The sequence below is a fragment of the Macaca mulatta genome, chromosome 16 (genome assembly GCF_049350105.2).
Source record: "Macaca mulatta isolate MMU2019108-1 chromosome 16, T2T-MMU8v2.0, whole genome shotgun sequence".
Classification (NCBI taxonomy): domain Eukaryota; kingdom Metazoa; phylum Chordata; class Mammalia; order Primates; family Cercopithecidae; genus Macaca; species Macaca mulatta.
This window is the reverse complement of record NC_133421.1, coordinates 2,576,109-2,601,677: the sequence shown is the minus strand read 5'-3', so window position 1 is coordinate 2,601,677 and position 25,569 is coordinate 2,576,109. Positions and strand designations below refer to the sequence as shown.

Sequence of the window (25,569 nt, the reverse complement as noted above, 5' to 3'; positions counted from 1 at the left end):
AGCTGAGATCACAGCACTGTACTCCAGCGTGGGCAGCAGAGCGAGACTTCTTCTCAAAAAACAAAACCAAAACACATACACCACACACACACACACACACACACACACACACACACACAGCACTGTACTCCAGCGTGGGCAGCAGAGCGAGACTTCTTCTCAAAAAACAAAACCAAAACACATACACCACACACACACACACACACACACACACACACACACACGCAAACCTCTTCAGTCAGATTCTCCTACTCTGACCCCTCTGACAGCACCTATACCCATCCCCCTGTGTCCACAAATCCTTCCCCCTCCCTCGCAGGGACCAACTCTGCCCCAGGGATTAGGCCGTCTTCCTGCAGCCCCCAGGGAAGAGCAGAGGGTCCTAGTGGACCAGTGCCCACGCTCCCTTCTCTCTCGGCTCTCCCTCCAGATCTCCAGGCCTTTGTCCTGAGCTCAGTGGAGCTCCAGGTGCTCACAGGATCCTGTTTCAAGCTTAGGACTGTACACAACATTCCTGTCACCAGCAATAAAGATGGTAAGCTTGGGAACCTGAGGTTGCCCAACCGGCAGGTCCCAGCCCCCAGAGCATGGCCGGCTTCCCATAAGGACCCAGGCAGACACGTAGCTGTAAATGGCTGATCCCTGCTCGGCTGTGCTGAGACTGTTCACTGGCCAGGGACACAGAGAGCCTGGGTAGGGGCGACTGTCTCCTGAGTTTCCAGATGACCTGGGCTTTTCCTTGGGCCGCTCTGTCTGGCTTGGGAGAACTGGCACCCTGGTGCACTGAGATAGTGCTGTTAATATATCCATGAGAGAGTGGAGCCGGTGGATAAAACGGTGTATGGGAAATGAGGCTGGAAGTTTCCAGGGACCAGCTCTTGAAATGCCTCAAATGCCAAGCCAGGGAGTTTGGAGTTAATCCCGTAAGTCCAGGAGTCTGGGGGCGGTTTTGAGCAGTGGGGAGCTGTGATCAGGGCTGGGAACTGACCAGAGTGGGTGGATTCTCGCTGCCTGTGTGCTGGAAAAGGGTTCACTTTGTGAACGGGGTTCTGAAGGCAAGCTTTCCTCGTCATAGGAGGGGCATCTAGGGACCCCTGTGTCCCAAGCGGGGGCAGAGCTGGGCCTTCTCTCTGCCATTAGCAGAATGATTTCTCATATCGGTCAGTTTTCACTACCAGGATAGGCAGGATTCGGAGGGAGGGACCGTAGCCATGGGGAATGGCACTAAGTCCCTGGGCCAGGATGGTGGGTGTGCTGGACACCCCCAGGCTGAGTGGAGGAGAGAAGGACCCTCCAGCCCTACCCCGGGCAGCTCACATCCGAGGAAGCAGTGGCCTTCGGAAACTTTTTCATCTGGCCACCAGGTGGTGATGTTGGACCAAGACTCAGCTGAGTCTCATCCCCCATCTGCCTCCTGCCGGCCTCCAGGCCGAGGGACCCGCTGACCACCCTCTGCCCTGGGGGCTTTTCTCTCTTGCAGACGACGAGTCTCCAGGACTCTATGGCTTCCTTCATGTCATCGTCCACTCTGCCAAGGGATTTAAGCAATCAGCCAGTAAGTGCCCTAGCCAGGACGAGGTTGGGTGGGCCATTGTGGATCCCGCACTGCTCTGCTCTGCCCAGGATGGGGGCCTGCCAGCGCGCCTTTAGGCATGGGGTATTCCCCTGAAGGCCAGAAACCAGCTCCTCTTGGCAGGGAAGTCACCCCTGCCCTTTGTCTCCAAAGTCCTCTTTCTCAAGCCCTCCCTGAAGCTGTCTGAAACCTAGGGGCTGGGCGCGGTGGCTCACGCCTGTAATCCCAGCACTTTGGGAGGCCCAGGTGGGCAGATCACCTGAGGTCAGGAGTTCGAGACCATCCAGGCCAACATGGTGAAATTCTGTCTCTACTAAAAATACAGGCTGGGCGCGGTGGCTCAAGCCTGTTATCCCAGCACTTTAGGAGGCTGAGACGGGCGGATCACGAGGTCAGAAGAACAAGACCATCCTGGCTAATTCGGTGAAACCCCGTCTCTACTAAAAAATACAAAAAACTAGCCGGGCGAGGTGGCAGGCGCCTGTAGTCCCAGCTACTCGGGAGGCTGAGGCAGGAGAATGGTGTAAACCCGGGAGGCGGAGCTTGCAGTGAGCTGAGATCCGGCCACTGCACTCCAGCCTGGGCAACAGAGAGAGACTCTGTCTCAAAAAAAAAAAAAAAAAAAAAAAAGCCAGGCGTGGTAGTGGGCAGCTGTAGTCCCAGCTACTTGGGAGGCTGAGGCCGGAGAATCCCTTGAACCCAGGAGGCGGAGGTTGCTGTGAGCTGAGATCGCACCACTGAACTCCAGCCTGGGCGACAGAGCGAGAATCCTTCTCAAAAAAAAAAAAAAAGAAACCGAGGGCAACAAACACGTGGACTCCAACTTCATATCTGCCCATGACAAGCTGTGTGACCTTGGGCAAGTTTCTTAACCTCTCTGGGCCTCCACTAAAAGCCAATCACGCTTGTGAATTTTGACAGGAGAGCAGGCTCGGATATGATGGTGTGTGTGCAGCGTTCCCTGTTGTCTCCTCTATTTGTAGATTCGTCGTACTAAATCTGTTTTTAGTGTTTCACAAAGTACGATTGCACTTCTTTTTTAATTTAAAAAAAAATTTTTTTGTAGAGACAGGTTCTTATTATGTTGCCCAGGCTGGTCTTGAACTCCTAGACTCAAGCCATCCTCCCACCTCAGCCTCTCAAAGTGCTGAGATTATAGGTGTGAGCTGCTGTGCCCAGTCTGGTTGCACTTTTAAAATTTAATTTAATTTTAAATTAAATTGACCCCCAGGCTGGAGTGCAGTGGTGCGATCTCGGCTCACTGCAACCTCTGCCTCCCGGGTTCAAGCGATTCTCCTGCCTCAGCCTCCTGAGTAGCTGGGATTACAGGTGCCTGCTACCACGCCCAGCTCCCGCAGTGCTGGGATGACAGGTGTGAGCCCCCGTGCCCGACCTTGTTGCACTTTTTCTCTACTTGTTACCCGCACGGGAATTTGTGAGTCAGTTAGACAGCTGATAGTTTCTACCTATTTGCCAGAGGAGGTAACTGAGTTACAGAGAGGAGAAAAGACTTAACATCACAGAGGATCAGAAACCCCGGGCTCCTGGCTCCCTTCCCACTCCCTGCTCCTCACTGGCAGGTGGGGTCTGCCCTCGCCCCTTCCCTGCAGCGCCCCACACAGAGGTGACACTGTGGGCCCTCTGCCTTTCCCAGGAAGCCTCCCTGAGTTCCTGGGGCGAACTGGGCTCCCTTCGTTGTGCCCCCATCCCGCTCAGGGCAAGCCGGTTATAGCACCTGTCGCACCTGTCGTGCTGTTTTGTCACTTACAATTTGCCTCCCACTGAGTTCTCTGAGGGCGGGAACCGGGTCTCCTTTACCCCGGCGTGAACAGGAGCTCAGAAATGTGGAATGAAGTTGTTAATTTACACAGCACCTGCCGTGCACCTGGAGAAGATGAGACCGTGGCCGGCGTGTGGACATACTCACACGGTCAAAGCCCGTGGCGTGTTCAAAGCCTCTCAGTCTCCGGCCCGCTCTGAGCCTCCGGCGTCCTGCCGAGGTCACGGAAACCATCCCCATTTTACACACAAGGACACTGAGGCTCGGAGGGGCTCCAGGTTCCTTCCTGGGGTCAGGCAGTAGCTGGTGGTGCAGCAGAATCCACGTCTTCCGGCACCAGAGCCCGACCTCTTCCCTTTAGGGCAGTTCTTGAAGTCTGGCCAGGACCCCCACACGGCCACTCAGGCTGCTTGTTAACGTGGAAGCTTCCTGAACTCTCTCCAAACCCACAGACCCCCCTTCTGGGGGCTGCTGCTCAGAAGCTTCTGGCTAGTGAGCTCCGTAGGACCGTCCCGCCCGTGTGTGGACCAGGCGCCTCCACTCCGCGGCCCCCAGATGCCACCCCTCCTCCCTCTCCTGCTTCCCGCTGGCTGGGAGGTCCTCACCTCAGGGAGCCAGGCCCGTGGCGTGGAGCAGGCGTTCTTCCTCCAGCCTGAGCGGGTGTCAGGGGCGGGTGTCAGAGCCCGGCTGAGCTGCTCCCAAATCTCTCCTTACCCCCAGATTATCCTCACTCCCTTCTCCCCCGCCGCCCCTGACCCACTCACACGTCCGTTCTCACTCAGAGGTGAGGCCCTGTGTCTTCAGCGGTGGTCACCTCAGGACCTCAGGACAGGCAGGCCCAGGGTGTAGGCACCATGACTGTTCCTGCTCTGCAGACAGGGAACCCGGGGAGGGAAGTGAGGTGGTTTGTGCACAGCCGGGGTGTGGCCCAGATGGTCTGACTCCGGAACCCTCGCTCTGACCCTGTGAGCCGTCCCCAGCCCCTTCCAAACCCTGCTCTGACCCTGTGAGCCGTCCCCAGCCCCTTCCGGAACCCTCGCTCTGACCCTGTGAGCCGTCCCCAGCCCCTTCCGGAACCCTCGCTCTGACCCTGTGAGCCGTCCCCAGCCCCTTCCGGAACCCTCGCTCTGACCCTGTGAGCTGTCCCCAGCCCATTCCGGAACCCTCGCTCTGACCCTGTGAGCTGTCCCCAGCCCCTTCTAAACCCTCGCTCTGACCCTGTGAGCCGTCCCCCAGCACCTTCCTGAACCCTCGCTCTGACCCTGTGAGTTGTCCCCAGCCCCTTCCGGAACCCTCGCTCTGACCCTGTGAGCCATCCCCAGCCCCTTCCGGAACCCTCGCTCTGACCCTGTGAGCCGTCCCCCAGCACCTTCCTGAACCCTCGCTCTGACCCTGTGAGCCGTCCCCAGCCCCTTCCGGAACCCTCGCTCTGACCCTGTGAGCCGTCCCCCAGCCCCTCAAGGAGGGTTTGCTCACACTGACATCAGTCGATGATGACAGCACTTCACGGCCCGTCTCAGACACACAGACCCCCTCCCTGGTCTGGCCCGGGCCGGGGTGCTCAGCGCCTCTGTGTTGTTCGCCTGCGAATCCGCCGCACCCACGTTCCGTGTGTTCTGATGCCCACCTGGGTCTCCTTTCTGTTGCTCCAGCTGGAGGCTTCTTGGGGCAGCTGCACTCTCCTTTCTGTGGGAAAGCCATTCTTGTTTTTGAGACAGTCTCGCTCTGTCTTCCAGGCTGCAGTGGCGAGATCTCGGCTCACTGCAACCTCTACCTCCCGGGTTCAAGAGATTCTCCTGCCTCAGCCTCCTGAGTAGCTGGGATTACAGGCACACGTCACCACACCTGGCTAATTTTTGTATTTTTAGTAGAGACGGGGTTTCACTGTGTTGGCCAGGCTGGTCTGAAACTCCTGTCCTCCGGTGATCTGCCCACCTCGGCCTCCCAAAGTGCTGAGATTTATAGGCATGAGCTACTGTGCCCGGCCAGGGAAGCTGTTCTGATGGAGAACAGCCCAGCTGGGCAGCTCCGGGAGCCAAGCGGAGTAAGCCACCTGCACCGTCTGCCCGCACTCTGACCTCTGCCTTGATTCACGCTGCAGAGAGTTGGCCGTGGTGCCCCAAAGGCACCCCCCTCACGGCCTCCGGTACCCTGGGAACAACCTCGGCATCTCCTTGGAGGTGGGAGGACTGCTGGGGTCTGAGCCCAGTGGGGCTGTGGGTTTGCAGAGGGCCTGGGGTCCGGGCCGGTGCTGTGGCCTCAGCAGTTGTGTCCCGGGATAGATTTTCAGCCTGAAGGCCAGGGTTCAAGATGGAAATGCCGGGGAATGCCCCTGGCCCTGCCGTCCCGCCCCAGCCTCCCACCGCCTTGTTACCTGGAGCACTTGGTGGTGGTCAGACCCTCATTCGCCGTGTGCTGGCTGGGTTCCCAGGCCTGTTCTTGGTACTGCGGGTGCACCGGCGGGCAAGAAAACTCAGGCTTCTCCAGTGTGGTGTTTATGTCGTGGGGGGAGAGAGACTAGGGACGCACGGGTAGAGCAGATCCCTTTGGTTTATGTTAAGTGCAGCAGAGGAAACCATGGCACCCTGGGCTTGGGGGGGTTGCTCCGAGCATTCAGGACCCAGAGGCAAGTTGCTAAACGCCTCCAGCACCTCCCACCCCAGAAATGCCACTGTTGAGACCTGGGCACCAGTGTTATGGGGCGAGGTGGCACCAGGGTGCTCAGTGAAGAGTTTGTGGTAACGTCTCCATGGTGAGGAAGATGCAGACACAGCACAGTTGAGGGCCCTTTAGAGGGAGGAGGAGGCCAGAGTGTGGGTTGGGCCGAGGTGAGGAGGGCAGAGCGTGGGCTGGGCTGAGGTGGGGAGGGCAGAGCGTGGGCTGGGCTGAGGTGGGGAGGGCAGAGCGTGGGCTGGGCTGAGGTGGGGAGGGCAGAGCGTGGGCTGGGCTGAGGTGGGGAGGGCAGAGCGTGGGCTGGGCTGAGGTGGGGAGGGCAGAGCGTGGGCTGGGCTGAGGTGGGGAGGGCAGTGTGGAGTGGGCTGAGGTAGGGAGGACAGAGCCCCTAAGAAGGGGGCAGGGAAACAGGAGGAGCCAGATGGTCCAAAGCTTCAGGGAGGCGAGAGCCAAGGTGCCGTCCTCAAGGATGTTGGAAAGGACAGATGTGATGTCCCCCTCCATCCTGAGCGCTGCCCCACCGGCCCCACCCTGGCCCCACTCATACGGTATCTCCGTCTGTCCTTCCCCACAGACCTGTACTGTACCCTGGAGGTGGATTCCTTCGGCTATTTTGTCAGCAAAGCCAAAACCAGGGTGTTCCGGGACACAGCGGAGCCCAAGTGGGATGAGGTGAGTGGTAGGGGCTGGTGTCTCTGCAGGGACCCTCGAGTTTGCCACTGAGTGTGCCCCCACCGCCCTGAGTGTGCCCCCACCGCCCTGAGTGTGCCCCCACCGCCCTGAGTGTGCCGCCACTGCCCCATGCCCATGGCCTGTCTGCTGGGGACGGCCAGGCCCGTTGGTCAGACCAGCTCTGCCTGTGCCCCCCTTTCTGCCCCCTGCTCCTGTGGTTTCTGATCACGGTGTGTGTCTGGGTGTCAGACCCTGCGCCGTCAGCTCAGGCCCCAGACTCCATCGGCGACGGGAGGCCTCTCGGAGCTCCAGAAAATCTGACGTGTTCCTTGTGGGCCGTGCTTACTCAGTCCTCCTTGCGGAGCTGAGGGGCCCGCACCTGCCGGAAAGCCAGGCCTCCCAGCTTCGGAGGTTCAGGGCCCTTTGTCCCATCTTTCCCCAGGAGTTTGAGATCGAGCTGGAGGGTTCCCAGTCCCTGAGGATCCTGTGCTATGAGAAGTGCTATGACAAGACCAAGGTCAACAAGGACAACAACGAGATCGTGGACAAGATCATGGGCAAAGGGCAGATCCAGGTGAGGCCAGGGTGCCACGGCAAGGCTGGGGAGCCTCCGGGAGGCGGTTCCAGTTGAAAAGGAGTCCTGGTCAAGGAGCCTGCTCTTTGGTGATTTTGGTTCCAAGCTGGTTGGAGGAAAGTTCCTCAGGAGGTGGTTCTCCCCTGCTAGAGGTGGCTGCTTGGTGTGGCCTCGGAAGCCCAGGTGTGTGCCTGGCGTCTCAGGTGGGTCATCCGCGCTTCTGCGAGATGGAAGCAGCCAGCTTTGTTTTCACACCCCAGCTTTAGTCTACGGGTGGCTTTTTCGTGGAACGCCGTAGTGAGAAGGATTCTGAGGCTGCGTCGGCGAACGGGGGGAGGAATGCTGTGTGTGAGGAGCTGTGTCTGCCGTTGACGGGGGCCGGAGGGAGGCACACGGACCAGGCGTTTGCTGTTCTGCCCGAAGGACTTAGGGGCCGTCTGGTTGGCTCGGGGGCCGGGGGTGGTCTCTGACTTGTTGCTGGGGTGGCTGGACCTTACTCAGCTGTGTTGGGAGCCTGAGGTTTCGGGTGGGAACTTGGGTGTTAGTAGAGGCTGCACCTCAGGTTAAGGGCGTTTATGCCACTGGGTGCAGTGGCTCATGCCTGTAATCCCAGCACTTTGGGTGGCCAAGGCAGGTGGATCACGAGGTCAGGAGTTCAAGACCAGCCTGACCAACATGGTGAAACCCCATCTCTACTAAAAACACAAAAATTAGCCGGGTGTGGTGGCGTGCACCTGTAGTCACAGCTACTCAGGAGGCTGAGGTAGGAGAATCGCTTGAACCTGGGAGGCGGAGGTCGCAGTGAGCCGAGATCGCGCCTGGGTGATAGAGTGAGACCCTGTCTCTAAAAAAAAAAAAAAAAAGAGCATTTATACCTCAACTGTGCTTTTGGCTCCCTACAAACATAGGTAGGAAAAGAGCCTTTGTGTGTGCTGCGCGTGTCTCTGAAACATTCTGCCAGTTTTGAAGATGGCTGCTATTGACCAGGCTATTAAGAGAACTAGGCTTGGGAGCGGGAAAGGCGTGGCGTGGTGGATTCACACTCCCATCTGGCCCCTCAGGTAGCCTCGCACTGTGCCGCAAGGGGTCTGGTTTGGGGGTGGATCCTGTGATCATGAAATGAAGGGAGACAGTAACTAACAGGTACTTGGATTGAGCCTCGGGCGTTGGGTGCGCTGGGCTTCTTAACGGTAGCCCTGGACGTGTTCCAGGCGCAGGCCGTGATGGCTCCGTCTACAACAGGGGGCTGAATGATGCTTTTTAGCAGGAAGCGTTTGTTCTCTGATATATTGTCAGGGCCACCGAGTTGGGTGTCTGGCTCTTACCTGCAGGTCCTTGGTAGCATTGCCCCCGGGGAGCCGTGTGGGTCTCCCACTCCCCGCCCCGCCTCAGGCTCCAGTGTTTGAACCAGGGACCCCACATGGAGGGGCCTGGCCTCCGCCGCATACACTCCGTGTTCTAAACACGTCTCTTTCCAAAGATGCTGTGGGGCCGGCACCCTGCTTCTCAGTACTCGTCGCCAGGGAAACAGGGCTGCCAGGCAACTGCCAGCCAGTCCTTCGTTATTTGGAAAATGGGCTCTAGAGATTCAGTCCCTGGGACCTGCTCTCTGCAGGGATAAGGGGTGAGAGCCCCATCCTGGGACAGGCACGGAGGGGTTCTGGGCTGGCTCGTCCAGCCCCGGGAGACGCCCAGGCAAGAGACAAGAGTGGCCGCCACGCCACACTCCCTGGGCCACTGGTGTCTGTGGAATAGAAGAGTTATGGGGGTGTGCCAGGCAGCCAGCTCTGTGGGCACGGCGGGCCCCAGCCCCTCGAGAACTCAGCCTCCAGGGCCCGAGGACACATTCCCCCACCTGGACTTCAGCCCCATCGCCTCCCTCCTTCTCAGTTCTGTGGGCACGGCGAGCCCCAGCCCCTCGAGAACTCAGCCTCCAGGGCCCGAGGACACATTCCCTCACCTGGACTTCAGCCCCGTCACCTCCCTCCTTCTCACTCAGCTGCACAAGCCCTGGGAGAAACACACCGTCAGTCACTGCAAGCCTCTTGGAGACGGGAGCAGATGGAGGCCGTGGGGGAGGGAGGAAGCCAGGTTACGTTTGGCAAAGCAGAAGGCAGAGTCTGGTAAGGGAAATGTTTTTGTGTTTAAGCTTCGAGGAATGTTAAATGCCTGGGAGTTGATATTAAAAGAAACACAAACCTTCCTGCTGCCAGCTGACCTGGGTCTGTGAGCGGGCAGTTCAGAGCCAGCGTCCCCTGGAGGCCTTTGAAGTCCCCCAGCACTCAGCGTGCCGAGGCCCGGCCCTGGCCCTCCGCCGCAGAACCATCTCACCAGCTTCCTCCGGTGGGGGAGGCATCCCCCGGGGGCGTGGCTCAGAAAGTCTCGCCTGTGACTGCCCTCAGAGCCACCGCGGATGGCCAGGCTGGGAGAAGAGTCGAAACAGAGCTGTTCCCACGAACCTGGACCCCACGGAGTCATGGAACAGTCTGTCCCCACAGCTTGTCCCTGCCTCCCCTCCAGCCACGCATCTAAGGAAGGGAACTGGCACTGGCCTCTGGAATGCCGTTTTGCTGACCCCCAGCAGGCGCTGAGGACGTAGTCGGAGGTGGCTTTGAGATAGGGTCCAGCCCTCAGGGATATTCACAGGGCCTGAAGGAAAGGCAGGAGGAGGAGGAGGGCTGCCTCTGGGGCCCCCACTTCTCTCTAGGCCCCCTCCCACCAGCCCATCCAGAGAAAGCAAGGGCCTTACGGCCTCAGCGCAGGCGTTTGCTGCTGTGATGAGGCCCCCACTCTGGGTCGCCTGTTGGGGCAGTGGGGCAGGAGTCGGAGCGGCGGGCTGGGGTGGGGGCAGCATTTAGTGACAGACAGATGGCAGCACGCGTCACCGGTGTGTGTCCAGCACTCGTGCTCCCGGAGGCCGCTTCCCGAACGTCATTTCCTCGTGTGATCCTTGTCGTGGTCCTCCAGGGAGAATGACAGTCCCTGTGCCCCATTTTACAGATGAGGACACTGGGGTACTGAGGTTAAGTACCTTGGTCAGGCCACCTCTGCGTATGGTATGTGGGGAAGGCCATGCTCCCTTCTCTGTGCAGTGGCCCCACGTCTCAGGCCTTTGTCGACAAATCCCCCAGCCCGGCAGAGGGCCGTGGCGTGGCTGGTGGCCTGGAGAGGCAGCTGAGGTGCTGCTTTATGGCATAAGGCAAGCCTCCTTTGTTTTGGAGTCCCCGGGGCAGGGGACACTTGTGCCTGGTGCCCCTGGGAGGAAGGAGAGGAGCACACGTGGGAAAGAGCAGGAGGCGGTGGGCAGATCACAAGGTCGGGAGTTCGAGACCAGCCTGGCCAACATGGCGAAACCCCGTTCCTACTAAAAATACAAAAATTAGCTGGGCCTGGTGGCTGGGCATGATCCATAATCCCAGCACTTTGGGAGCCCGAGGTGGGCGGATTACGAGGTCGGGTGTTTGACACCCCCCACCCTGGTCGACATAGCGAAACCCTGTTTCTACTAAAAATACAAAAATTAGCTGGGTGTATGGCTCACGCCTATAATCCCAGCACTTTGGGAGGCCAAGGCGGGCGAATTACGAGGTCGGAAGTTTGAGATCCGTCTGGCCAATATGGCGAAACTCCGTCTCTACTAGAAATACAAAAATTAGCCGGGTATGGTGTGCGTGCCTGTAATCCCAGCACTTCGGGAGGCCAGGGCCAGGGGATCACCTGAGGTCAAGAGTTCGAAACCAGCCTGGCCAACACGGCGAAACCCCCTCTCTACTAAAAATACAAAAATTAGCCAGACGTGGTGGTGTGCACCTGTAGTCCCAGCTACTTGGGAGGCTGAGGCAGGAGAATCACTTGAACCTGGGAGGTGGAGGTTGCAGTGAGCCGAGACTGCTCCATTGCCCTCCAGCCTGGGTGAGACAGAGTGAGATTCTGTCTGGGAAAGAAAAGAAAAGAAAAGAGGAGGAGGGGCACTTAGTGTGATCTGTGAGGTCCCAGCTCCGCAGGTGCAGGGTCCTGGCCTCAAGGGACCCACTGTCAGATTGGAAAGACAAGTCTGTTGGTCCATGTTCTCCAGTGAGAAGAACGCAAGATGCCAGTCACAATAGCCGTGCACACATTGGCGAGCCCAGGACGAGCCCAGCACGGTGCTAAATGCTTCCGTCTGCTGTCTCAGGGGATCTTCCCAGGACCCTGTGGGAGAGGAATGGCATCACAGCTAGAAAGACGAGGAAGCTGGGGCTGAGGAGCCCGGCCAAGGCCATGTGCCCAGGAGTGAGCCAGGGCGGGCAGCTGGCTGCAGAGCCCATTTCTAGATGCCCCGCTGCCTCCTGCCGTAAGAAGACGGGAGATTGTCCCGCAGGAATTCAAAGTCAGAAGGGTCACCCTGGGCTGGAATTAGGGAGGCTTCAAGGAGGAGGTGGAACGAGAGTGATTTGGCAGCCCTGGGTTTTTTAATTCCGGAAGCAATGTTTGTATGAGAAAGAAAATTGCAGTAGAAGCAAAGAGACTTGAAGCATAATCAGAAACCATCCCTACTCCCACTCCTCCAAAGCAGCCAATTTATTCTGTGCCTTTTCCCTTCTCGAGGTATACACATTTTTATAGAGATTTAATCAGGGCCTGGATTGTCTGTTTGTATATTTTCATGGATTGTTATAAACCTCCTCTTTTTCTAGGGCTGTACGGAGTCTTCCTAAGCACTTTTTTGGATACTTTGTTAAAAGTAGTTTATATTGTTTATAGAAATCGTTGTATAAAATGGCCAGCACAGTTGCTATGCTAAGGCTCTGTGTTATTCTAGCAAGGTGAGCAGGCTCTGCATCTGCAGAAAGGAGTAGAGTGGGCATTCCAGGGAGGAAGGAATGTGAAGGGAGGGTCCCAGGAAATTCAGGAGCCTCAGCAGGGGTGGTGCGGGAGCTGTGAGCAACGCCAGTAGAAGGAATGAATAAAAGGAGAGGATTCGTGGGGGTTTTGGCCGGAAGAAGTCTTTTTTTTTTTCTTTGAGATGGGGTCTCTCTCTCTTGCCCAGGCTGGAGTGCAATGGCGCGATCTCGGCTCACTGCAACCTCTGCCTCGCAGGTTCAAGCGATTCTTCTGCCCCAGCGTCCCGAGTAGCTGGGATTACAGGTGCCCACGACCATACCTGGCTAATGTTTATATTATTAGTAGAGACGGGGTTTCACCATGTTGACCAGGCTGGTCTCGATCTCCTGAGCTAAGGCGACCTGCCCGCCTCGGCCTCCCAAAGTGCTGGGACTACAGGCATGAGCCACCGCGCCTGGCCTGGAAGAAATCTTAGAGGGCATTTCATACAATCCTGTTTTTTGGAGAGAAGGAAATGGACACCAGCAAGGGTGAGCAAGACAGCTGCAGTCACAGAGCTTGTTAGTGGGTGAACGAGGGCCCCAGACTCAGGGACGCCATCCCAGTCCGCTTAGCTGGGAGCCCCCCACCGCCCGGCTCTTGCCCCTGCCCCCCACGTAGTCTGCCCTGGTTCCTGGTCCCAGGGGACTCCAGTCTGTTTATCCTACTCTATTTCCAGCCTTGCCGTTGGAGCGACCTACCCGCAAGCTGATTAGCATATTCCCAGGGTCCGGCCCTTCTTGGCTGGCTGGCTCTGAGGAAAGAGCTTTTCCTTGGGGCCCCACAGCTAAGTTTCTGCCATAGTCCCCAGACTGGAGAAGGGTCTGAGACCAAGGAGCTACTTAAACCCGAGGGGCCCTCTGCACCCCCTGCCTGCTCCCCGGCCCTGCTTCATCCTTCCCTCGCTCGCTCGCCGCAGCCCTCACCCCACACTCCACCTCTGCTGCCTGTGCCTGGGAGGCAGCTGCACTTCCCCACATGCCTGCCAGGGCCGCCCTCCCTGGGCACAGCAGCACTGAAGACCCTGTGGTGGGAGGGGCAGGTTCTAGGCCAAGAAGGAAACTCTGACGTCTCGATGCTGGGGCCCCGGCTCACCCTCACCCCCGACGGCAGAGTTTGGGGGCGGTGGCTCACCCTCACCCCCGACGGCAGAGTTTGGGGGCTAGGCTCACTGTCACCCCCGACGGCAGAGTTTGGGGGCGGTGGCTCACCGTCACCCCCAATGGCAGAGTTTGGGGGCGGTGGCTCACCCTCATCCCCGATGGTAGAGTTTGGGGGCGGTGGCTCACCGTCACCCCCAATGGCAGAGTTTGGGGCCCCGGCTCACCCTCACCCCCGACGGCAGAGTTTGGGGGCGGTGGCTCACCGTCACCCCCAATGGCAGAGTTTGGGGGCGGTGGCTCACCCTCACCCCCGACGGCAGAGTTTGGGGGCGGTGGCTCACCCTCACCCCCGATGGCAGAGTTTGGGGGCGGTGGCTCACCCTCATCCCCGATGGCAGAGTTTGGGGGTGGTGGCTCACCCTCATCCCCGATGGCAGAGTTTGGGGGCGGTGGCTCACCCTCACCCCCGATGGCAGAGTTTGGGGGCGGTGGCTCACCCTCACCCCGATGGCAGAGTTTGGGGGCGGTGGCTCACCCTCATCCCCGATGGCAGAGTTTGGGGGCTAGGCTCACCCTCACCCCCGACGGCAGAGTTTGAGGGCTAGGCTCACCGTCACCCCTGACGGCAGAGTTTGGGGGCCCCGGCTCACCCTCACCCCCGACGGCAGAGTTTGGGGCCCCGGCTCACCCTCACCCCCGACGGCAGAGTTTGGGGACGGTGGCTCACCCTCACCCCCGACGGCAGAGTTTGGGGGCGGTGGCTCACCCTCACCCCCGACGGCAGAGTTTGGGGGCGGTGGCTCACCCTCACCCCCGACGGCAGAGTTTGGGGGCGGTGGCTCACCCTCACCCCCGACGGCAGAGTTTGGGGGCGGTGGCTCACCCTCACCCCCGACGGCAGAGTTTGGGGGCGGTGGCTCACCCTCACCCCCGACGGCAGAGTTTGGGGGCGGTGGCTCACCCTCACCCCCGATGGCAGAGTTTGGGGGCGGTGGCTCACCCTCACCCCTGATGGCAGAGTTTGGGGGCGGTGGCTCACCCTCATCCCCGATGGCAGAGTTTGGGGGCTAGGCTCACCCTCCCCCCTGACGGCAGAGTTTGGGGGCTAGGCTCACCCTCACCCCCGACGGCAGAGTTTGGGGGCTAGGCTCACCGTCACCCCTGACGGCAGAGTTTGGGGGCCCCGGCTCACCCTCACCCCCGACGGCAGAGTTTGGGGCCCCGGCTCACCCTCACCCCCGACGGCAGAGTTTGGGGGCCCCGGCTCACCCTCACCCCCGACGGCAGAGTTTGGGGACGGTGGCTCACCCTCACCCCCGACGGCAGAGTTTGGGGACGGTGGCTCACCCTCACCCCCGACGGCAGAGTTTGGGGGCGGTGGCTCACCCTCACCCCCGACGGCAGAGTTTGGGGACGGTGGCTCACCCTCACCCCCGACGGCAGAGTTTGGGGGCGGTGGCTCACCCTCACCCCCGACGGCAGAGTTTGGGGGCGGTGGCTCACCCTCACCCCCGACGGCAGAGTTTGGGGGCGGTGGCTCACCCTCACCCCCGACGGCAGAGTTTGGGGGCGGTGGCTCACCCTCACCCCCGACGGCAGAGTTTGGGGGCGGTGGCTCACCGTCACCCCCGACGGCAGAGTTTGGGGGCGGTGGCTCACCGTCACCCCCGACGGCAGAGTTTGGGGGCGGTGGCTCACCCTCACCCCCGACGGCAGAGTTTGGGGGCGGTGGCTCACCCTCACCCCCGACGGCAGAGTTTGGGCCTGATGGGGTCCCTCCCCTTCCTCCTTTTCCTTTCCAAAGCTTGGAGCCTGTGTCTGACGGGAGGAGTGGCAGGAAGACCTAGGTAGTTTCTTTGACATTCTTGACCTGCCACCTGGAAGCTTGAGAGAGATTAGAGATATTAGAACTGACACTCTGAGGAGGTCATGAAGGCCAGTCCCCTGCTTTGGGACTGGGAATGGCTCACAAAGCCCAGATTGGCAAATCCGATGGTGTCTACACCCTCTTTCTTTCTATTCTTTTTTTTTTTTTTTTTTTTTTTTTTTTTTAAGACGGAGTCTCGCTCTGTAGCCCAGGCTGGAGTATAGTGGCGTGATCTTGGCTCACTGCAACCTCTGCCTCCCGGGTTCAAGCAATTCTCCTGCCTCAGCCTCCCGAGTAGCTGGGATTACAGGCGCCCACCACAACACCTGGCTGATTTTTGTGTTTTTAGTAGAGACAGGGTTTTACCGTGTTGGCCAGGATGGTCTTGATCTCCTGGCCTCATGATCCGCCCACCTTAGCCTCCCAAAGTGCTGGGATTAAAGGTTGGAGCCACCGCGCCCGGCCAAGTTTCTTTATTGATCCAATGGGGATAACTATTCCTACTCCACCTTCAGCACTAGCTTAAAGGATCTCACGTATCTGGAAGAGCCAGTCGGTGCTGTGACATGCATGTCCACACTTTTCACGAGTTTACTCACTTGTTTCTGTTTATGATACATCTTCTGAATGGCAGGCCCTGGGCTGTGGGTACCAAGAATGACCAGGACCTCACCATCTGGTAAAGAAAACAAGAGAACTTAGGCCAGGCACAGTGGCTCACGCCTGTAATCCCAGCACTTTGGGAGGCCGAGGTGGGTGGATCATGAGGTCAGGAGATGAGACCAGCCTGGCTAACAGGTGAAACCCCGTCTCTACTAAAAATTAAAAAAAAATTAGCCGGGCACGATGGCGGGCTCCCATTATCCCAGCTACTTGGGAGGCTGAGGCGGGAGAATTGTTTGAACCAGGACCCGGGAGGTGGAGGTTGCGGTGAGCTGAGATTGTGCCATTACATTGCAGCCTGGGCTACGGAGCGAGGCTCTGTCTCAAAAAAAGGAAAACGAGAACTTGGATTATTCAGCCAGTGTTGCCAGGGTTTTGAGGCCAGATGGATCTTGGGGGCCTGAGTCTACCTTTCTCCGTCATTAGTTGGGAGAACAGAGTGAGTACCTTTGCCTTTCTGAGCCGCAGCTTCCTGACCTGTCAGATGGGCTGTAACGAGGACTGAATATGAGGGTCCATGAAACCCTTGACCCAGGGCCTGGCATGGAGTCAGTACTGGTTTGCCCTCAGCTGGCAGGTTCGGGCACCCTGTCCCCCACCCCCCTCCAGTGGTTCTGGGTGTCACTTGTCCAGCAGCCCCCTCCTAAAGGCTGTCACCTACAAGTGGTCCCCTGGGTCAGGGCCTTTGGCTGGCCGAGGCAGCATTATTTCTTAAGCTAATGGGGTCAGACTGGGCTTTGCCGAATCAACCTCAGAGTAGGGGCGGGGAAGTCAAGGTTGGGGCCCTCACCGCCTGCTGGCCTGAGGTTTCCCTACCATGACCCGGCGCGGCACCTCTGAGCTTGGCCTGGTGTGGTCGGGAACAAGGGGCCTTTGTCAGCAGCTGGGGAGCAGCTTCTGGTTTCAATTACTCTGCAGAGCACGAGGAAGCTTGCAGCGAATGTGGGGCCGGAGCCCGCCGGGGCAGGAGGCAAGGGCTCCCCTGCCCCACTTCCCTCCCTCTGGCCCCCAAGGGGTATCTTGTCCCCGTTCAACTCTGCCTGGGGGTCCTGCGCATCCTGGGGACCCCGGAATCTTAGCCCAGAGCCCCTTCCCGCTCCGGCCCCCTCATTCATCACGGGTGGTCCTGGGACCCCTCCCAGGCAGATGATCCACGTCCCTCAATGGGGGTCCTCAGTGCCTTCCCCCGTGCATCCTTCCAGGCGTCATGCATGGACCACACTGACCACAGCTGGGACACTGGCCCTGAGGGAGGCCTTGGTTCAACTGGGAAGGAAGACAGGCCTTTCCCTTTGGTTCCACCTCGCCTGTCCCCAACCCCTGTCGTGGCCCTCACAGCCCCCGTAGCTCCCTGTCCTGGGACACTGGATTGGCCTCTCCCTGGAAGATCAGTCCCACATCGGCGCCCACCAAGGCCAGGAGCGCATGTCAGGCTGCGCGTCCGCTCCTGGTGTAGGAGTGCTGCCCTCACAGCTGGCCCGCGTGGGGCTCCTCCCTCTGCCGCCACCCCCACCCCTATGCCAGTTCCCCAGGCACATGGGGACCCGGGAGGCTGTGCCCCAGGCCTGGTTCTACTTCCTCCTCACTCTCCACTTCCTCCCAGGGCCCCCTGACTGCAGCCATTGTCCTGCTCTGGCCCCGCCCGTCCCAGCTGTTTCACGCACATTTGTTCTCCAGCCCAGACTCCCACCTGCTGTCCCTCTTCAAGGCAGGTCTGGACGCCTGGTTCTCCTTGGAGAGTGGGCGGCAGAGCCTGTCCTGGGTGGCGGAAGTCAGGGGCAGGGTCCCTTGAGAATGCCTGCCCTGCCATCGAAAGCTTTTCCAAACATGGGGCACAAACCTCTCTCGTCAGCCCTGCTCGGCCGCCTCCATCGCCCAGGTGTTCCTGATTTTGGGAGCCTGGTCTCTGCCCAGTGGATTCTGGGAAGGAAGCATCCAACGGGAAACAGATGGAGGCGTCAGTCGGCTCCGCCCGCTCCCCTCCACCCCTGGGAAGTGCCGCCTCGTCAGGCAGGCCGGGCGCCCGCTCCCCCTGACCCACCTCTGAGGGGCGGGCACCACGCAGAGAAGCCGGTCCAGACAGGACCTCAGGAGCCAATGCAGTCAGGCCCTGAGAACATCCAGCCTCCCGACAAACCAAAACAAAGGTGTTCTCAGCTCTGGGTGCCCGGCTCCCAGACTCAGAGGCACAGGACCCGGGTGGGTGCCTGGCTCCCAGACTCAGAGGCACAGGACCCGGGTTTGATCTCAGCCGGCCAACCTCGGGTGCCCCTTCAGAGAGTGTCGTCTTGGGTCTGTGGGCGTTCAGTAAACTCGCTGAGGCAAGAGCCGCAGACATAGATGGCTCCCCGGCTCCTCCCTGCAGGCGGAGGCTACTGCTTCCTCCTCGGAATCCAAAGAATCAGCCCCAGGGTTGTCCCACTTTCCGTGTTTTCTGAAAGCTTCGAGAGAAGGACACCACCGAAGGGTTGCTAGAGAATTCCTAGAGTTAGGGCTGAGGCTGCAGATGAATGCTGAGCGGGGGTCACCTTTAGGGTCGGCTCTGCTGGCCTCTCTCAAGCCTGCGGCCACCACAGACTCATAGCAGCCCCTCATGGCCAGCCCCTGCCTTGCCGTGGACAGTGGTGGTGCTGGCTGAGGGTCTAAGCCCCAGTGCAGCCTGCAGCCTTGGGCTGGGGCAGGGAGGGCTGGGCACAGCGTGTTCACGCCGTTGGAGGCAAGGCTGAGCTGCCCTGCCTTCAGGAAAGACCATAGCGTGACTGGAGATGCAAGACGACCTAGACAGGCCCGCCTGACCGACTAGACAGGCGCTGTTCCCTTGCGAGGCTGCTGAGGCGAACCCACAGCCACAGAGCAAAAGCCCCGAGTTTCCCAAAGCAGGGAGAGAAGTGGAGACAAGACATGAGCTGCAGGTTCAACGTCTGACCCGGAGGCGTCCTCACAAAGGCCCTAATCTCTCTCACCCCCACACATCGCCCACCTCGTGGGAGAGCGAGGCCCTTGGGAGAACTGCCTGTAGGGGCTGCTGGAGGCTGCTGGCGGCCCAGGCACAGAACCTAAGGTCTGAGCTGTAGATGCCTGAAAGGAGGGCAGGGCGGTGGGGTGTGCCTCAGATTCTGCCTGTGGGGCTTGGGAATTCCCGGGAGGGACGTGAGCCCCAAGGCAGGTGAGGGGTGGTGGAAAAGCAGGTGTGAACAGGTGGGCCCCACATCCCCTCTTCAGCCAGGGCCCCTGCTCTGTCTGCTTCTGCTTTTATCGGACGAGGTGGGCAGGGAGACTTTGGCATAAAATTTCATTTGGAAATAAAGGCAGGGGTGCATCCTCAGCAGAAAAGAAATGTCACCGGAGACCGTTTGTCTGTTCCGAGCTCCTGATTTGACAGCTGTGGAAACTGAACCCAGAGAGAAAAATGTGGCTGTAGAGTCCACAGGTCCCTGGCTCCCAGGGCCTGCTTCTGGCCACCGTGAGCTCGGAGCTTGGGTGGAAGGGAGGTGTTCGGGAATCCAGGATGAAGAAAGAACAGGGAGGCTCAGCCGACCCCATCCCACCTTCAGGTCTCAGCCCCTCCTGCCTCAGGCTGCCATGTCCGGCTGTGCTGGGAGACCCAGCCACACCCCGTCCTTCCCGGGAGGAGGAGCAGGCAAGCAGCCCAGGGGGCCTTCGGCGGCAGGGACAGCACACTGAGGGGCCACGCCCTGCCCACTCGGTCCCCCGGTGGGTTTTGTTCTAGATAAGCAAGATGTTCCCAAAGGCTCAAATGCATTTTTCACTCTTTTCTGTGACTAAATATGCTGTGAGAATCGCTAGGGGTTGCCAGGAACGGGTTGTCAGGACACTTCTCCTGCAGCAGACAAGCTCTTGGGCTGTTTCAGTCTCTCCTCTGCATCTAGAACCAGCGAGCGCCCTGGTGACACCAGCCTGATGTAGGCAGAGGGAGGCTAGAGCTGTGAGAAGCAGCACGTACTCGGGACTGCCCTGTGAGCCGACGCAGGCCTTTGGGGAGTTGGGAGGACAGCAGGTTACCTTGGGCAGGCCTAGGTCTGGGCCGTGGAGCAACTCGCTTTCATCCTGACTGCCTTCTTCCTTACACTGTGCCTATCTTTAACCTTGAGCCTACCTAGGACCCCTCTCCCAGCCCCACCTGGATGGATGGATGGATAGAAGGAAATGTAGTTCCTAGGCTCTGCTCTGCCATTGGCTGCTGGGTGACTCCTGTCCCTGGGCCGAATGCAGGCTCTGAGCATTGCAGATACCCAGAGGTATCCGACCGGTGGGGAGAAAGATCTAGAGTGAGTGAGTCTCAGTGTCTCATGCTGGGAAGACACTTGGCCTTCCAGTCCGTAGGTTTTGGTTAGGGTCAGTACAGGAAATGGTCAGAACACACAGTAAGAATGCAGTGACCACAGAGTCACCGAGTTAGGGGGACACTCCCGTCCCCACTCCCCCACAGCTGTCCCCAGAATGTGCCATCCTACATGCCCTCTGCATGGTCGCTGGGCACTCTGGGCTCCCATGCACAGCCTGCTTGTCTCTCTCTCAGCCTGGAGCCTGTGCCTGTCTTTGAGCAGGACCCACTGGCAGGCTCTCTGCAGCCCCCAAAGCCTCGGGCCTGCCCCACTCTTCTCCAGCACCTTCTTGCCTCCCAGTTCTGCTCCTTTGATGCCCACTGGGTGCCATGAGCCCTGGGGCTGAGAGAGGGAGTATTCTTGGCAGACCTGAGCCACATCCCCCTCGCTGCCCGTCCCCAAGGGTGCCAGGCTCCTCTTGGGCTCTGAACTCTCTGGGTGGCCTCTTGGGGCTCTCCCCACCACAGCTGGTTCCCAGGCTATCCCCACTGGGGTGCCTGTGGCCTTGGGCTAGCTGGCTGCTCAGAAACCCCCTCTTCTGGAGTCATTTGCGCTAAGAGAGAGGACAGGGAATCGGGGTTCTAGTGTGGGCTGGGGGAGATGAGCGTCGTTCTGGTGGGAAAAAGGAGGTCACTCTGGAAAAGCGGCAGCTGCACTTCTAGGTTCTGAGGCAGAACCTTCCTCCTGGTGCTCACAGGCTGGAGGATTTGCCTGGAAGCCGTCCCCACCCCCAGCTGTCACCAAGGCAGCCCCACCGCAGTCCTTGCCCCTCCCGCCCACACGGTGCCGGACGTGTGTTATTCCCTGTTGACCTTTTTTCCTCGTTGATGCTGCTGCTGATCACCTTAACGTGATTTTACCTCAATCGCGGCTGTGCTGGGTAGCATGACCCCCGCCCTAGGCATAACGCCGGGTCCCACCCACATCTCCCCAGGGACAGCCCCCCTCATTCCCCTGGCAGAGAGTCTGGGGAGGGGCTGAGGGAGGATGGGATGGTCCACTAGGAATGTTTTTAATTCCAAAGGCAGTGACATCTGTTCGTGGGGGTCTTTTACCACCCAGGCTCTGTTTATTCCACCAGGGGAGTCTTGTAGTTCATCTGAGGAGGGCTCTGCCAGGTGTGGGGGATGAAAGGGGTGGGGGAGGAGGTGTGGGGGATGGAAGGACTGGGGGAGCAGGTGTGGGGGATGGAAGGGATGGGGGAGCAGATGTGGGGGATGGAAGGACTGGGGGAGCAGGTGTGGGGGACGGAAGGGCTGGGGGAGCAGGTGTGGGGAACGGAAGGGGTGGGGGGAGCAGGTGTGGGGGACGGAAGGGCTGGGGGAGCAGGTGTGGGGAACGGAAGGGGTGGGGGGAGCAGGTGTGGGGGGTGGAAGTGGTGGGGGGCAGGTGTGGGGGATGGAAGTGGTGGGGGAGCAGGTGTGGGGGATGGAAGCGGTGGGGGGAGCAGGTGTGGGGGATGGAAGCGGTGGGGGGGCAGGTATGCGGGATGGAAGGGATGGGGGAGCAGGTGAGGGGGATGGAAGGGGTGGGGGAGCAGGTGAGGGGATGGAAGGGGTGGGGGAGCAGGTGAGGGGATGGAAGGGGTGGGGGAGCAGGTGAGGGGATGGAAGGGGTGGGGAGCAGGTGTGGCTGGATGGAAGGGGTGGGGAGCAGGTGCGGGGATGGAAGGGATGGGGAGCAGGTGAGGGGATGGAAGGGGTGGGGAGCAGGTGCGGGGATGGAAGGGGTGGGGAGCAGGTGAGGGGATGGAAGGGGTGGGGAGCAGGTGTGGGGGATGGAAGGGGTGGGGAGCAGGTTGAGGGGATGGAAGGGGTGGGGAGCAGGTGTGACTGGATGGAAGGGGTGGGGAGCAGGTGAGGGGGATGGAAGGGGTGGAGGGGAGCAGGTGTGGCTGGATGGAAGGGGTGGGGAGCAGGTGAGGAGATGGAAGGGGTGGGGAGCAGGTGAGGGGATGGAAGGGGTGGAGGGGAGCAGGTGTGGCTGGATGGAAGGGGTGGGGAGCAGGTGAGGGGATGGAAGGGGTGGGGAGCAGGTGTGGCTGGATGGAAGGGGTGGGGAGCAGGTGAGGGGGATGGAAGGGGTGGGGAGCAGGTGAGGGGATGGAAGGGGTGGGGAGCAGGTGTGGGGGATGGAAGGGGTGGGGAGCAGGTGAGGGGATGGAAGGGGTGGGGAGCAGGTGTGGCTGGATGGAAGGGGTGGGGAGCAGGTGAGGGGGATGGAAGGGGTGGGGAGCAGGTGAGGGGATGGAAGGGGTGGGGAGCAGGTGAGGGGATGGAAGGTGTGGGGAGCAGGTGTGGGAGATGGAAGGGGTGGGGAGCAGGTGTGGCTGGATGGAAGGGATGGGGAGCAGGTGAGGGGGATGGAAGGGGTGGAGGGGAGCAGGTGTGGCTGGATGGAAGGGGTGGGGAGCAGGTGAGGGGATGGAAGGGGTGGAGGGGAGCAGGTGAGGGGATGGAAGGGGTGGGGAGCATGTGAGGGGATGGAAGGGGTGGGGAGCAGGTGAGGGGATGGAAGGGGTGGGGAGCAGGTGAGGGGATGGAAGGGGTGGGGAGCAGGTGAGGGAGATGGAAGGGGTGGGGAGCAGGTGAGGGGATGGAAGGGGTGGGGGAGCAGGTGAGGGGGATGGAAGGGGTGGGGAGCAGGTGAGGGGATGGAAGGGGTGGGGGAGCAGGTGAGGGGGATGGAAGGGGTGGAGGGGAGCAGGTGTGGGGGATAGAAGGGGTGGGGGAGCAGGTGAGGGGATGGAAGGGGTGGGGAGCAGGTGAGGGGATGGAAGGGGTGGGGGAGCAGGTGAGGGGATGGAAGGGGTGGGGAGCAGGTGAGGGGATGGAAGGGGTGGGGGAGCAGGTGAGGGGATGGAAGGGGTGGGGAGCAGGTGAGGGGATGGAAGGGGTGGGGAGCAGGTGTGGGGGATGGAAGGGGTGGGGAGCAGGTGAGGGGATGGAAGGGGTGTGGAGGAAGCAGTATGGCCACTTCCCCGGTAGTTGGGACAGTCTGAACTGAGCCCAGCAGAGATGAGTAGGGTCTGTGGTGGGCTGTAGGGACTAGAATTCAGACTTCTGCTTTTGCTGGGGACATTTGTCTTGCATGGATCCTCTTCCACCCAAGACCATGGACTCCAGGAAACGATGAGTCGGGCTTAGGGGAGAGAAGGCAAGTCTGTGCCGTCCCCAGAGCAAGCCCCCAGTCCAGAGGGAGGAAGGGAAAGATGAGCGTCTCCGGGGAAGACTCCCAGCTCGGCTACCCATCTGCGAAGGTACTTCTATCACCATGGAGACCAGCTGGCCATCGTGTATCCAATCTGAGCTTGTTTTATCCAGACAAGTATTGAGCCTGTGGTTCCTGAGACAGATGAGTGTCGGGCTTTGGGAACGGGATTTACACTGCCCCCTTCTCCCACACACCCGGCGGCAGGGAGGGGCACGCATTCTCGCAGTCTGCACCCTGTGGTGTGGGACCCAGCCCGAGGGAAGGGGACCACACGGAGCCAGTGAGGGGCCGGTTCCAAAGTTAAGTCACGGCACCAGGAGCACTGCAGCGCAAACGTGACGAGCAGTTATAATGGCACCTTACCAACCAGTTACACAACAGCCATTGCACATTTGCTGGAGGGAGGTTGAGTAAAGCTGGGTCCCAACGAGGGTGGATGGCCTTTCCCCACAGCCCCGAGGGCCCCACACCGACCCCTCTCCTCCAGGAAGCCTTCCCCGGTTCCCTCCAGCTGGAAATTGTGTCTCTCGACATGCGTGGTATTTTGTCTCTCCTGTTCTGAGGCCGTAATATGGGATTTTGTGAGGGCTTTGTCCATCTGGGCGTGGCGCCTGGTAGGTGCACAGCGACCTGAGCCAAATGCACACATGCCTGTCTGCCTCCTGCTGGTGCACATCTCTGCTCTCCCGCATCTCTGCTCTCCCGCATCATCTCTGCTCTCCCGCATCTCTGCTCTCCCGCATCTCTGCTCTCCCACATCATCTCTGCTCTCCCACATCATCTCTGCTCTCCCGCATCATCTCTGCTCTCCTGCATCTCTGCTCTCTCGCATCATCTCTGCTCTCCCGCATCATCTCTGCTCTCCCGCATCATCTCTGCTCTCCCGCATCTCTGCTCTCCCGCATCATCTCTGCTCTCCCGCATCATCTCTGCTCTCCCGCATCATCTCTGCTCTCCCGCATCATCTCTGCTCTCCCGCATCATCTCTGCTCTCCCGCATCATCTCTGCTCTCCCGCATCATCTCTGCTCTCCCGCATCATCTCTGCTCTCCCGCATCATCTCTGCTCTCCCGCATCATCTCTGCTCTCCTGCATCTCTGCTCTCTCGCATCATCTCTGCTCTCCCGCATCATCTCTGCTCTCCCGCATCATCTCTGCTCTCCCGCATCTCTGCTCTCCCGCATCATCTCTGCTCTCCCGCATCATCTCTGCTCTCCCGCATCATCTCTGCTCTCCCGCATCATCTCTGCTCTCCCGCATCATCTCTGCTCTCCCGCATCATCTCTGCTCTCCCGCATCATCTCTGCTCTCCCGCATCATCTCTGCTCTCCCGCATCATCTCTGCTCTCCCGCATCATCTCTGCTCTCCCGCATCATCTCTGCTCTCCCGCATCATCTCTGCTCTCCCGCATCATCTCTGCTCTCCCGCATCTCTGCTCTCTCGCATCATCTCTGCTCTCCCGCATCATCTCTGCTCTCCCGCATCATCTCTGCTCTCTCGCATCATCTCTGCTCTCCCGCATCATCTCTGCTCTCCCGCATCATCTCTGCTCTCCCGCATCTCTGCTCTCCCGCATCATCTCTGCTCTCCCGCATCATCTCTGCTCTCTCGCATCATCTCTGCTCTCCCGCATCATCTCTGCTCTCCCGCATCATCTCTGCTCTCTCACATCATCTCTGCTCTCCCGCATCATCTCTGCTCTCTCGCATCATCTCTGCTCTCCCGCATCTCTGCTCTCTCACATCATCTCTGCTCTCCCGCATCTCTGCTCTCTCACATCATCTCTGCTCTCCCACATCATCTCTGCTCTCCCACATCATCTCTGCTCTCCCACATCATCTCTGCTCTCCCGCATCATCTCTGCTCTCCCGCATCATCTCTGCTCTCTCACATCATCTCTGCTCTCTCACATCATCTCTGCTCTCCCACATCATCTCTGCTCTCCCGCATCTCTGCTCTCTCACATCATCTCTGCTCTCCCGCATCATCTCTGCTCTCTCGCATCATCTCTGCTCTCCCGCATCATCTCTGCTCTCCCGCATCTCTGCTCTCTCACATCATCTCTGCTCTCCCGCATCTCTGCTCTCTCACATCATCTCTGCTCTCTCACATCATCTCTGCTCTCCCGCATCATCTCTGCTCTCCCGCATCTCTGCTCTCTCACATCATCTCTGCTCTCCCGCATCGCTGCTCTCTCACATCATCTCTGCTCTCTCACATCATCTCTGCTCTCCCACATCA

The 25,569-nt window shown here is 59.8% G+C and overlaps 1 protein-coding gene across 21 annotated transcripts in view; it reads left to right on the top strand.

Annotated features, from left to right (window-relative positions):
• Positions 1–25,569, top strand: part of ABR (ABR activator of RhoGEF and GTPase) — a 235,714-nt gene that overhangs the window by 178,008 nt on the left and 32,137 nt on the right. For all 21 annotated transcript variants that reach the window (XM_015118163.3, XM_077969708.1, XM_077969710.1 and 18 more), the window contains 4 exons: positions 431–535; positions 1,481–1,555; positions 6,601–6,698; positions 7,141–7,272. In XM_015118163.3, coding sequence (XP_014973649.3) covers positions 431–535; positions 1,481–1,555; positions 6,601–6,698; positions 7,141–7,272 — 410 coding nt within the window. The remainder of the gene's footprint in view (positions 1–430; positions 536–1,480; positions 1,556–6,600; positions 6,699–7,140; positions 7,273–25,569) is intronic.